This window comes from Cydia pomonella, chromosome 6, assembly GCF_033807575.1.
Source record: "Cydia pomonella isolate Wapato2018A chromosome 6, ilCydPomo1, whole genome shotgun sequence".
In the NCBI taxonomy this organism is placed as follows: domain Eukaryota; kingdom Metazoa; phylum Arthropoda; class Insecta; order Lepidoptera; family Tortricidae; genus Cydia; species Cydia pomonella.
This window is the reverse complement of record NC_084708.1, coordinates 12,064,035-12,078,194: the sequence shown is the minus strand read 5'-3', so window position 1 is coordinate 12,078,194 and position 14,160 is coordinate 12,064,035. Positions and strand designations below refer to the sequence as shown.

At 39.3% G+C, this 14,160-nt stretch overlaps 2 protein-coding genes and 1 non-coding gene across 3 annotated transcripts; 2 read left to right on the top strand and 1 right to left on the bottom strand.

Moving 5' to 3' along the window:
• Window positions 1-1,462: 1,462 nt before the first annotated feature.
• Window positions 1,463-4,784, top strand: LOC133518971 (phosphatidylinositol glycan anchor biosynthesis class U protein). Its single transcript, XM_061852795.1, has 3 exons — window positions 1,463-2,511; window positions 2,723-2,994; window positions 3,339-4,784. Exons 1-3 carry the CDS (start codon window positions 1,748-1,750, stop codon window positions 3,590-3,592), a joined length of 1,290 nt encoding a protein of 429 aa, XP_061708779.1. The 5' UTR covers window positions 1,463-1,747; the 3' UTR covers window positions 3,593-4,784.
• A 144-nt stretch (window positions 4,785-4,928) lies between these two features.
• On the top strand, window positions 4,929-13,930 carry LOC133518969 (uncharacterized). Its single transcript, XM_061852794.1, has 12 exons — window positions 4,929-5,486; window positions 5,869-6,046; window positions 6,195-6,476; window positions 6,805-7,079; window positions 9,030-9,215; window positions 9,609-9,899; window positions 10,065-10,182; window positions 10,407-10,546; window positions 11,811-12,094; window positions 12,496-12,711; window positions 13,180-13,369; window positions 13,735-13,930. Exons 1-12 carry the CDS (start codon window positions 5,444-5,446, stop codon window positions 13,887-13,889), a joined length of 2,358 nt encoding a protein of 785 aa, XP_061708778.1. The 5' UTR covers window positions 4,929-5,443; the 3' UTR covers window positions 13,890-13,930.
• Window positions 13,439-13,512, bottom strand: Trnat-agu (transfer RNA threonine (anticodon AGU)). The gene has a single exon. It is a non-coding gene; the product is annotated as a tRNA-Thr (tRNA).
• Window positions 13,931-14,160: the final 230 nt, after the last annotated feature.

Here is a 14,160-nt window from a genome sequence, read left to right as displayed (position 1 = left end):
TAATAATAATACGCTATAATACGATATGCGCATAGCGTTGTCTCGATCAAACATTGGATCGACGTTCGAATCGGGTCCAGTGTACTAAGCGCCTAAGTTAGCAGCTATTTTGATAGCACAGGCTTTGCAAGTGACGCTTTGCAAGTCATAAGTAATTGACGTTTAAAATAATACTTGTGCAGCCTGTGCTATCAATATCGCTGCCAACTTAGCTTGGTCTGATTCTATTACCTTACATAGTAGTATGGACGGCCAAACGGCGCGAATTTGTAATTTTCTATTGGACGCTAACCCTTCGCATATGGAGTGTGGAATTAAAAGGAGTGAAATCTCTTATGATAGAACGTTGCAAAAGTATCCAGCTGTCAGCTATAAATAATAGTTCCAAATCTCTCCAGAGTAGCCAAGTATCTAGGCGTTATTGGCGGAGTGAAGTGCGCTGTCTATTCTATGATTTAAATTTATTTTTTCAAGTATTCTAGGTATTGTAGCGCCACCTTTTTAAAGGGCCCTCCACATTCGTTAGCGAATCGAGACGCGAAGTCGCGAACGCGAGTGTGGATGGCCCTCGCGTCGATTTCGCAGATTGTTCACGCCTTCGCGTCTTATTGCCCGTTTTTTGTCGGTATTTGGCCCGCGTCAAAGGAGACGCGAAGCGCGAACTTGCAAGACTCCACAATCGCAATCGCTTCGCGCCGCGATTCGCTCACGAGTCGGTTAATCTGTAACTGTCATAACCTTCTATGGCGGCTACTTGGTCATATTGGTTGCGAACTTGATCAATCAGAAATCAATTTGACAGTTCCCAGTTTGGATCAGTGCCTTGCCGCTTGCCGCAAACTAAATCCGATCAGCTGACGCCTCGGCGCCATCTTGCCGCGAACCAAACTGCGAAATCGGCGTGAAGTTGTGCGATTGTGGAGTCTATGTCAACGTCGCGGTATGTTCGCTCCGCGAAGTCGCGCCCCGATTCACGCGCATAGTCTGGAGGGGGCTTAAGGTTTTATGATCACATTTTTTGGTACACGGAGATTCCATTCAAAGAGCATATAATCACTACGTTTTAATTCCATTCAAAGAGCATATAATCACTACGTTTCCATTCCTTACCTTCCATACCTTCGCACTTACATTTTTTAAATTTGCCGCTTATTGTACTGACTCTTTTAATCTATTTATTGACAATAACAATATACATAATGGATATATACAGATGAATACTATAACTAGCTTATATCTAAAAGAGGCCCTTGAGGCATTGTACCAAGGATGCTGGCGGCATTTCCTCGTTGTATCGCAATACTGATACGTTGTGCGAGGAAGCCGCCAGCTCTTCGGTCACCAGTTACGTCAACCAGACGTTTCGCGATTTCTCCAAAAAACTTGTGCGCGCTGGGACCCCATGGACCTAGAGTTTCAGTTGTACTGACTGAAATGGCTTGACAGACAATAGTAGGTTGTTTTGTCTTTGTATGCGATTATTTTAGTGTCCGGAATAACACCTGTCACAATGGGAACAAATTTAATTTTCTGACAAGTGCCAACAAAACGTCATAAAATAGAATTTATAGAATAAGTCATTGTCAAACTTGAGGTGCGACAATTGCCTTTCTACAAAAGAGTGGTGTTTATTGAGTAAATTAAATGACACTTATAAATTAATTAATTGTCAAAGGTCCATACTTAGTGGCGGTGCGTGGTTTCCTTTCCCAATGTAATCGCAATACATGTACAAACCGACGAAACTATGGCTTCCTTTTTGAAATACCTCTTTGCCGGTTTGGTCCGGTATTGGCTGATGCACATAGATTACTGGCAAACAATATCGAACAGAGTGGAGATAGCTACACCTCTGAACTCTTGGAAGAGATTAGTCGAGGGCGTGTACCTTTACGATCATAATGTGAACCCTTACGAAGGAGATGCCTTCCACGAATCACCCATAATGCTCATAATCTTCTACTACATCATGAAGAAGGCTCCATTCGTATTGCCACTCTTGTTTACGTTACTTGACCTACTGACGGCGTTTTTGCTATACAGAATGTCGAAAGCTTTTGTAAGAATTTTAAAGGATTCTCAAGACAAAATTATGGATGAGATAGCTGAGGATTCAAAGTCTATGCTCCTGTGTAATTCGCAACTTAATGAAGCATCGGAGTATGTGCTGTCAGTTTATCTGTTCAATCCTTACTCTATATTAAATTGTGCTGGTATGACTACTACAGTTATACAGAATTTGTTAGTGGCAGCTGCTTTATGGAGTGCGTCTGGTGGGCGCAGGGTGCCAGCTTGTGCGTTCGTGGCGCTTGCTACACACCAGGCTCTCTACCCAGTGCTGCTCATTGTGCCGGTGGCCATATTGCTGGCGGATGTCAATAAGGGTTGCAACAAGTGCTCCTATATCAGGACTTTGCTGGTATTTGTCTTGTGCTGGGGATTCCTTATTTATATCTCAGCATTTATTATGAATGGTTCTTATCAGTATGTGTACAACACTTACGGTTTCATGTGAGTATTATTTCTTTCAATAATATTTTTGTCATTTTTATTAGTTTCACTGTTAAAAGTTTTACTATTATTATCTTTTTCTGTGATTTTTCCTGTTTGTAATGATACAATTTTAGGCAGCTGCATATCCCATAGTAAAAGCTAATATTAACTAAAGACTGAATTTAATGTGAGTTTAAATTCTAAACTACCATTATATTTTATTTTTCAGATTAACTGTACCAGACTTGAAACCAAACATTGGTCTGTTCTGGTATTTCTTTACGGAGATGTTTGAGCACTTCAGACTGCTGTTTGTGTGTGCGTTCCAAATCAATGCCCTGGCTCTGTATGTGATCCCTCTTACATTGCGCTTCAAGACGGAGCCTATTCTGCTTGCTACGGTTCTGATTGCTCTCTCGGCCATATTCAGATCTTATCCTTGTGTGGGAGATGTTGGATTTTACTTGGCTCTATTACCTATGTGGAAACATCTATTTACCTGTAAGTATTTTTAATAGTTACTACGTACTTATGTAATCATAAGTAAGTACTTCATTAAGGCTGCTGATTTCCATTGTTATGAAAATAGTGTAGCTGTAATCTAGATAGACTAAAATGTAATATATTTTGTAAAGCACTTTGTTTGGCCCATAGACCTTATAAAATAGAATACATATTATTTTAAAATATAACTAAAAACACAAAATGCTTTTATTGTAACCTCATCTTATTATAGTGAACTTTGTACAGATAGTAGCAGTCTAATAATTATAGCTAACTAATTTCTCATTTCTGATATATATATATATATGATAACTAAGCTATAATTTTTATTTCTATTTCAGTTATGCAACAGAAGTTTATAGTTGGCTGTGCATTCATCATTACTTCAGCTCTTGGACCAACAGTGTGGCACCTCTGGATATACTCTGGCTCAGCAAATGCCAATTTCTTCTTTGGGGTTACACTCTCCTTTGCAACAGCGCAAATATTTTTAATAACGGACTTACTTTTTGCATTTATCAAGAGGGAATTTACCCTTAAACATGGCTCATCAAGAGAGGTAGACGGGAAACCTGCCAAGTTAGTGTTGCGATAATACCAAAGTTGTGTCATTCTAGTGATAACTATGTGATTTTCTAAGAAAAAATGTACAACTTTGTTGGTTGTTAATAAGGATTATTTCTAATTGTATGCCAAGCCAGTAAAATAATGTTTACAACCAACAATGGGATACCTTTTACCAGAAAACAGCATTTTACAATTAACAATTACTTACTTTTTAATTCTTTTTTAGTTTGTATTACATTAATGCTTAATAATCTTGAGCAGAAGTTTAGTTAATTATGCTCAATTTTATTGAATTATAGTATATTAATGACGAGTTTTGTACCTACTGCGAAATATTCTAGTATGATTGTCAGTTGTGTGGCAAGTAATTAAATTACTTCTTTATGTATTTACTTACTTCTTTGTGTATTCATTATGTATGATAGTCTCATATACATGGCACATTAATTTATTGAAGCCAAAAGGACATCTCGTCATTATTATTATTTCTAAACGAACAAAATGTATACATCCATAATTTCCCGCTGAAATTATGATGGTACTCAAGTAAAAATTTATGAGAATGTGTTCTTGAACTTTAAGTTAACTATACATTTGATATCATGTCCAGGTACCCCACCTATATATATATATATATTATAGATAGATACCCCATCTAGTGGGTTCTCTGTTGTCATGGGTCTACTATTTTACTCAGGTGGTTGGTTGAGTGATTGAGCTTTTTTTATCGGTGTGCAACTGTTTTGTTTTAAAACAAAATGCTTAAACAAGATAGACCCAAATGAAGATTTACGAAAAATGTTTACTACTAATTGACTAGCTGAGTTAAATGGTAAGGCTCTATTGTATACTCTGCAATAAATATACGTGAAAATAACAGTAGGAAAAATAAAAGTATTACTAGTTGGCATTGTTTTGCAGATTAAGTATTAATATAGGTACCTACATTCAAATTTAAAAGTGAGTGAACATCATTAGTATCAAGTCCCAATTCTATGTGTACCTATTGTATATTCAGATAGGCAATTATAATTATGACAAGATACTAAGTAATATATGCAAATTGCAAATTTATTTTCTGCAATTGAAATAGAAGGATGTTTTTTTTTTATTAAATGTTTATATGTTTGAGTAAAAGGGCTGTCTTATTTATCACAACTTAGAACTTAGTTAGTATCTATGATTGTACTGAAGTCAATAAAACAAAATATTTTTAATAATGTATATTTTAATATAACTTTTCCCAGATTTTAATTTTTTTGTGTAGGCATAAGCACATATTAGCGTCCCACTGTGGCATATCGCATTAGGCAAATTGCAAATCTCCCGAACCTCCCACATTGGCGCATTATAAAATAAGGCCCACAGGTCCAAAGCAGAGCGCGCTGCAGTGGCTTATTTATGATACACGTACCTAACTTTACGCCGTTAGTGCCGATTTTTCTGCATGATTTAGTTCACTGTGATTGACATACATTCTCTTTTTAAGGGGTGCCAGAAAATAGGTGTTTTACCCTATGATTTGGTTTTAAGTTTTAAACATCATAATCACAAAACTTGATTAATGTTGAAGTTACAAAGCGCATCTGAGAGCCTACCGCGAACTACGTGTTGCCCCCATGTCACACTTACGTACGTATTTACAAGTGCGATAGAGAGGCAACACATCGATCGTGTTTCACGGTAGGCCCTCTGTTTTAACGTCACGAAATATGAATTGAATGAATAATACGTAAAGCATGGCTTAATATGCCGGCTATCTGCTCACCCATTCTGGGTATTATCTTATCTATCAGATTGATTACGCACCGACCGACCACGGCACTCCCGGCGTATAAACATACTTAGGTTAAACAAATGAACAAAATATACAGTGAACATGAGTAAATCCATAGTGCTTGTAGTCATAACTTTAATTTGTGGTAAGTACAAACTTTATTGAATTATTTTAGGTTTGGGTTAATCTACAGCGTGTTAGATTCTTATTGGTTTTTGCTGGTAGTACTTATACGGTGGAGAGAGTCTCATCTACATCCATCTCTTTTTTACGAGAACCGCGTTTTTTAAACAGCTCATGCATGGAGCCAGAAACAAGTGAATTTTAAAAACTGCTAATCTCCACACGGTTTGCATTTCTCTTTTAGTACCTACTTAGGTAAATAGCGGAGTTATAAGCGTGGTTCAGTTTCGTACATTACGTATGGAACCTCACGTATTCTCTAATTAGATTGTTTCTAAGGACCGTATCTTTGTTGTCATATACATACTAAATGCGCAAATATGTTATTTTGTTTATGTTTTCAGCCGTGAGTGAGGGCGTGGTCTTCTCCAGCTTGCCAGAGCACCTCCTGCCATGTTACCGGGGCGGCGGACCAGCCCTCGGGGCGCCGCGACGGCTGGACGTCTTTCTGTCTCTGTTAAAGAAACTAGAGGTGAATCATGCGCTGGATATGAGACTGTTTAGTACTTCTTTGCTTAGAAGGTAAGAAAGACATTGCAGTTATTCTTGACTAAAAAAAAGATAATACAGGTGCGTGTAGTAAATAAGTCTTTTTTGTCTAACTAATTGGTGAGAAATTTAGTTCTATGGATACCCATGCTGCTATTCATGAACCTTCTGATACTTCCAGCTACCGCTTAGACGGCATAGAAGAAGCTGCGAATGCTGTAGAAATTGAGTTTGTCACCCCGTACCGAGCCTCCGGATTCCAATTCAACAAGTACAAACTCCTAATGGACCTGTTCCTGCCGACTCAGAACCTCTTGGACCCGGAGGTCCTGTCGGTTGAGGAGAAATGTCTGTTGCACGTAATGATGAGTGGGTCAGTGCGGCATTGGGAGAGGGGGGACGAAGACAGAGTTTGTTCTTTAGCGAGTGAGCAGATGCAGCATTTGGCGGTAAATGAGAGTAGGTTAGTAAAGAGACACATTTTAAAATTAACTTTAAGCATTTATCGGAGCGGAGTTTCCATTTTAGTAAGTTCATGATCATGATTTTCATGAATTAAACTGGTTACCGTCAAAGTTACTACGACATAAAGCGGTGAACACCAAGCCAATTATTAAACTGTATTTTCTAACCGCACCTTGCGGATATGTGACTATGAGAAATTTGTGATTTAGGTATTTAGTCAGAACCCTGGCAATTGCGAGAGATATGGCCTGGCCTGGCAGTGCATCTATTATTGTCAACTGTTTTTCAAATAATTTTTAATAATATGTACCTCTAAAAAATTTCAGGGTCATCAGTAGATGCCCAATAGAAGTCGGCGTGATAAAGACTGATTGGGGTTCAATATCTGCGGGTATTCTTGTGGCAGCCGTGGCCGCGGCCCTGGAGCCGCAGCGGGTGGCGGTCGCGGACATCCTCAATGCGGACGTGTACAAGGCCGACGTGGCCGAGCCGCTCATGGTCGAGGCCAAGGAAGAGTGGTACTCAGACATAGAGACGCTGAACGTTGATGAGAACCGGGATGTGGCTGATATTAGTAATTTGTATGTTGCTACTTTAGCAGGTATGATTTTCAAACATATTTCATAGATGCGTTAATGTGGAAGTTAAAAACAAATCTAACAAAACTTCCGTGAGACACCGACATATTAAAACGGGTCACTCACGTATTTCAAGTCGAAAACGCTCGACATGTTTCACTCCGTACCGAGGAGTGTCGCCAGGAGTTTGCGCTGACGGACCGGCGCAGACTGCGAGCCGCAGCCCTCCGCGCCCGATGTCTCTGCGCGGGCGCCGGTGGCGGCATTAACTACCCTCGTTTACGGCATTATTGACAAATAATGGGTTGCACATACACTCACTACGTCATTTGCTAATGGTTCGTCCACATGCACTGTTCACAGACGTAGTACCCAACAGAGTTTTCCAGCTCGGAGGCACTGACCAACCACAATGACGGTTCAATTTTCAATGTTCAAAATTCGGATGACGACTAATTTCGATCGCCGAATCACAATTTTATTTTCGCCAGCACGGTTACCTTATCGAAACATATATGGTGAGACGAATCCGAATCCAATACGTGTTCCGTCACCGCAGAGCCCCGGATATCCCTGTTATTCATACTACGTTACGTGCTCGAATAATCTGGTAGAAATGTTTTGGCCCATCTCTCCTATGTAGTTTCTCCCACATGAGCAAGGAATCATATATATGCCCGGATTGTTCAAAGGAAAAGGACGGAAAATCGTCTTAATTAAATATCTCCGGCGTATTAAGTGTCCGATTTTATCCGTCACGCTCTTAATGTAAGTTAGGATAAGGTATAGGGGCAATCGCTCTGCCGTGGTTAAACGGGGACGCGCTGGCCGCTGATGCGTTCGCAACATTGCCTCCAGTTATAGCCTGACGACACTCCTCGGGTACGGGGTGAAACATGTCGAGCGTTTTCGACTTAAAATACGTGAGAGACCCGTTTTAATGTCCGTGTCTCACGGAATTTTCGTTAGATTTGTTTTTAACTTTCACTTGTTTAAAAACAAATCTTTGAGGTCATTGTAACCATCCGGTTCTAAACCCCGAGTAGCTGATCATCAAGTTATTTTTAGACCAAGCTTTATAAATTAATATTGAAATTATATGTAACCGCAAGCTCAATACAATTTATTTTGCATAATATTAAAGGTGTCCTAGCATTGGTCGGTATTAGTGATCTTGCCTACGAAGCAGGACGTCCCGAGTTCAAATCCTAATAAGGGTGAGAGTCAGAATGGCGGGTGTACCCAAATAAAATCAAATGAAAAGCATACCATATTTTTGTACCTAATTTGTACTATTTAGTACATCGTTTAAAAAAATTGTATCTCACGGTACTTAAAGTTATCATCAAAAAACAGGTCACCCGCCATCCTGACAGTCAGAATGGCGGGTATACTTTATTACGCTATGATCCCGTGGTTATTAGTAAATTCTATAAAAGGCAAATTTTTGTACCTTCACATTCAATTATAATATGAGCCATTTTATTTGTGGTTTTACTCATTTTATATTTTGCTTGCTATTACAATTTTGCAGGCGTTATAATTTTTCACGTTATCGATCTCATTTTGAAGAAAAAACGCAAAGGCACAATTATTTTAATTACGCCAGGATTTAGTACCTTTAATGTTTAATCTGTTAAGTTCAAATAACTCAGAAAATCATGTCTTAGAAAAGAGCAGGCGCAATTTCAAAGAAATCTTCCTAAGAAAAATCATGCACTTGAATGTTCGTTTTTCACTGATTGTTGGCGATTAATCAAATAAAAGCCGCAAATAAAAAAAAACTCATCACAATAATATTCCGACAAACACGCATAATTTGCGGCTTTTATTTGAATAATCGCTGATGATTCCTATGTATATAAGTACCTATTCATAACTCATAACACAAGCCTTATTGAGCTTACTGTGGAATTAGGTAATCTTACACTTGTCCTTTAATATTTATTATTTATTTATGATAATAATTCCAGGGGATTTAGCAGAAGTAGTAGTAAACCAAGGCCCCCGAGTGGGCTCCGCGTCGCAGCGCCTGGTTATCGGGAGCAACAACCGCTGGAACGACACGATGCTGCCTCGGAACTACTTCATGTATCCGCATAACAGCTCTATCGTTGATTGGCAAATTACGGATGCTGAAATATTGGCTGGAATCGATGGTATTTATTATTGTTTAGTCCCTAATTGACTTTGCTAATTCTTCTTTCTTGTTGGTTATGAATTCCCATGCGATTCTTCTGTAGATAGTTCCATAGAGACTAGTCTAGAGAAGAGTCAGGTCCCGATGCTATTTTTGGTCATTACGAGTATAGCCATACTTTTTTTTCGAATCTAAACTTCCACGGAGACATTAGGTATACTAGCAACAACAGAAAACTCAGAAATATCAAACAATACTACTAATCAAAGTGAAATAGCGTTCTAAAAGTTTTAATCATGTGTCAAAAGATGGCTGTAAATTGACATTATTCTAAAATGATGTCTTTACGTTACGTTTGTCCACTTTAAGCCCTAAAGGCAGAATAATCCAAAATAAAAATGTTGACTTTTAGGTTTAATATTAGCAAGCTACTTACCCACATGGATTTCTCAAAGGAATTCCCTTCGGCTCTCCCAAATCCTCGACATGTATTACTCCGACGAAGGCGTGTCGTTCGAGCCCCGAGTGAGGGCGTGCAACCGACAGTCGCTGTTCAAAGCTATCGTGGATAGCGTCACCATTGCTACGGAGACTTCTCGATTTGCACATGTTTTGTATCTCACTCAGGGCGGAGTGTACATTCCTGTGGAGAAAATGAACAGGATCAGTGATGCCGCTGTTTCAGCTTTTACTGAATACCTTAGTAAGTTCTAAAAATACTTAAGGAACTGCTTGAACGGCAGACGTTGATATTATGATGCACACTGTTTTTTTACAAATGACAGGGCAGGATATAATCATGAAATAATGAAACATTGAATATTTTGTTGTTCAAATGCTTGTTATCACAGTTTGAAGTTGGTTTCAGCTACATTTTTTAGCCAATATCATAGAGAATGTAAAGGCCCGAGCAGTGTTCCTCAGATGAATCTCGTCATTGCGACAGATGCTGCTTGGAAACAATACGATGTGGAACAATTTGTCTCGTAAGTTCATACCTGAAGGTCATAATGTTGTCAATTCTTTTTAAAAAGGGAGGTAAGGGTTTTCTGAGTACATTCATATAAAGACTACTTTTCTTTTCACTCTAAAGTAATGGCGTAAAACGACGGTATTTTTAATAAATAAGTCAGACCTTTGAACTCTTAATTCCAGTCCTGTTTTACCTCTATGTTGTTTTTAATATTGAAGTTATTGCAATTTTACGCAGATGGGTGGGAGGCGCACTAGAGTTAGACTTAGAACGGAGCACGTTGGGCTTGCTCCACGGGAACACCGGCCGATGGATCGCTCCTCCGGCCCACAACCTGACCGCTGTATTCACACACATTAGCAACTTCACTGACGATTGTAAGTTGTATGAGATGGTGAGGCTTGCTACCGATGAACCAAGAACGGAGCACGTTGGGGTTATTCCGCGGGATCACCGGCCGATGGATCAATCCTCCGGCCACAACCTGACCGCTGTCTTCACACACACATTAGCAACTTCATTGACGGTTGTAAGTTGTATCAGATGTTGAGGCTCGCTATACCGATGAGCCAAGAACGGAGCACGTTGGGGTTGCTCCACGGGAACACCGGCCGATGGATTCCTCCTCCGGCCCACAACCTGACCGCCCTGTTCACGCACATTAGCAACTTCACTGCCGATTGTATTAAGTTGTATCAGATATTGAGGCTCGCTACAGATGAACCAAGAACGGAGCACGTTGGGGTTGCTCCACGGGAACACACCGGCCAATGGATCGCTCCTCCGGCCCACCACTTGACCACTGTGTTCACATACATTAGCAACTTCACTGGATTGTAAGTTCTATTAGAATGCGAAGGTGCGCTGCAGCCCGGAATGAAGTACCTTACCCATCACGAGCAACTTTACTGATCATTGGAAATTATATTGAAGAGTGGGGCGCAGATGGGTAGAAGCTATTATGCTGTATTGTTTATTAGGGTTGCTGCATTGGTACACTGGTCGATGGACTGGTCGTCTTCAAATGGGATTTCAGTAACTTTTATCAAACACGGCCAAAACCGATCCAATCTTGAACAGTCCTTAAAATTAACCAATTATCTTCCTAACGGTCCAACGGCGTGAATATCCCAAACATCACAATCGCACACAGACAGCCCGATCTTGAGCAACCCAAAAGCACCGGCCTTAGTCCAAGCGATCGGCCTTCTGCAAACGATATCAAAAGAGTCATGACATGAGGGAGAAAAATTAAGTGGGCCAGATCGTTCGTGCACAAATCGCGTTTATGCGCGTGTTCGCTCGGAATTATATAAACGGGCCTATCTTTACTTTAGAAATCTTTGACTAGTCCCTTTCTTTTAGGTACTAGTGTAGCATAAGCCAAAGACAGTAGGATTCTCTCTGTCTATGTTAGAAATGAGACAGACCCTGAACTCACTATATCATTCAACACGCACAAAACCAGTCCATTCTTAAAAAATTCAGTAGCGCAGCCATAACCAAAGTGATCCTTATAGGTAATCAGTGCCAGCGACCGCCCTTCTAACTAGAGCAAAGGAGGCAGGGAACTGATAAACCCTTTGAACCTTCCTTAAGTATTATTTTAGTACAATTTTTAACAAATCGTTTTTTCAACAGGGCCAAATCGTATGAACCTTCCAAACGTGATTTCAACTATCATCCAGCATGCACAAAACCAGTCCATCCTTGAGCAGAACAGCAGCGCTGCCATAAGCACAGTAGTCCTCATAATCAGTCCAAGCGACCGTCCGTCTGCCAACGATGTCGAACGGGCCAGGGAACTGATGAATTCTCTGAGGAGTTCCTTCTTCGATATATACTTCGCTTACGTTTCGCAGGACTTGGTGCCGTTTCAGAATATCAATAACGAGTATATGGATTATTCCGAGATATTTTTACAGGTAAAAGATTAAAAAAAAAAGTTAGGTAATGTACAGCACTATTTAATTATATTTTAGTTACATACATAGTATAGCTAGTAAATGCTTTCATTGTATATTTGTGCTTGTGAAGGGCACATAGCGCCATCTACAACAATAATGAATTAGGCACGCGGTGCTGTATGGAAATGATAGATTGTCTGTGTTCTCTATTTTTTTGCCTCTGGTAGTAGTAACAGTAGAAATTTAATTATAACAGTGAGTGACATAAATGATAATGTATTAAGCGCTGTATAAAATATGAGTCTGTCAACGAGGCATCTTGTGATACACTACTGCTGTTAATATGGCATCAAACTACGCAATTTTCTCTATATACTTTTATAAATTAGTTACAACTAGGTAATTATCCAATTTCACAGACAGAATCGCCAACCGTCATGGATGTAATAAATGCTGTTGACCTCTACTTGAAGGAAAATGATCTGCCGACCAGAATTATCGGCACGCAATGCCCGTTCAACGACACCGTCTTTGACTTGGTCCCGTACGAGGATTTCGTGTTGGTGCCAGGCGTAAAACGGTCTTATCGCATACATCCGTTCTTTTTGAGGGAGCAATCGTTGATCAATGTACAGGTACTATATTTTTAAATTCCATCTAGCGTCTGCCCGCGACTTCGTCGGAATGACGATTACGACGGATAAATTATATTCTAGCCCATCCCCGGTCTCAAACTATCTCCATACCATTTCATCTTAATCGGTTTAAGCGTGAAGAGGTAACAGAAAATTACTTTCGCGTTTATTTTTTATACGGATTAGTAGGGATGGACCGGATGGACGCATAAATTATAACGACTTCTGATCTCATTACAAGTTTCAATTGTCCTAAATAAAGAGATTGTATCGCCATCTAATAAGCTTAGATATAATTCATAAGTTTTAATTAATGTAAAAAGATGGCAGCACATAAAACTCAAATACAACGCCATCTGTCTTCGTATTTATCAACCACCAAGAAACAAGCTCATAACACGTCCTACTAAGTACCAAAATTAAGCGATAGGTGGATTTAAATAATGAAAATGTAATAATTATTTTCAGTTTCGTAATCAAGGTCACGGAGAACTTTTGGTTTGTAGTTGGCGTGGTGCAGAAGCATCACGTAGCTGTCAAACTATTCCTCAAAGAAATCTCCAAACTTTCAATGTCACTACACCTTGTCCGTCGATAGATTTCTGCATTCCAGTCAATTTCGAAGTAAGCGCCACGGCTACAGATAATTTATGCGCAAGTAAGTATACTAAATCCAAAAACGAAAAATAAAAATTAAATTTCAGCTCCCCTTGCATTAGGGAAACCTAGGCCCCGGGGGGATTCGAACCCCCGATCTCCTGTTTACTAGACAGGCGCTTTAACCAACTAAGCCACGGCGCCGTTGGGCTATGGGTCGAAAATAATAAGTACTTGGGTATAATGTAAAAGTGTTCGCAGGAGAGGAAATGAATTTATAAACGGGCCCTAAAGTTAAATAACCTTTTTAATTTTAGTAACTTTCCGATATGACATGCAAGTAGTCCACTCATTTGTTAGTATAATGAGTACTAATGAGATTTTTATTCTTATGAAATTAAATATGTAATATTATATCTTCAACAGATAACGATTGCCGCTTTCCAAATCAAGTGGGTTATTATATACAGCATTCAGGCTTGCGCTGTCTGCCCCTTCGTGGATCCGCGTCAAGAATTTCTCTTCATTGGAGAATGCAATTATTTATTTACCTTATAACTGTGTGTGTTTATAGACTATAAGGATTTAGTTCAAGTTTTGTAAATAAAATATTTTAGATCTGTTCGGTCTCTTGCTTCTTTTGGTGAAAAAAGGTCTACGTATCATAAACATTCCATAAATATCAATTTAACGCTATAACGGGCAAACTTCGATTTTATATGTCAAAATGACCACCCTTTATTAACAATGATATTAAACTTCATTTTAAAATGACAGGGTTTAATTTTCCGTTATTTCCGATACTCGCCTGCCTTTTAAAGAGTTAAAATTAAATTTCATAAAAGTAAATAT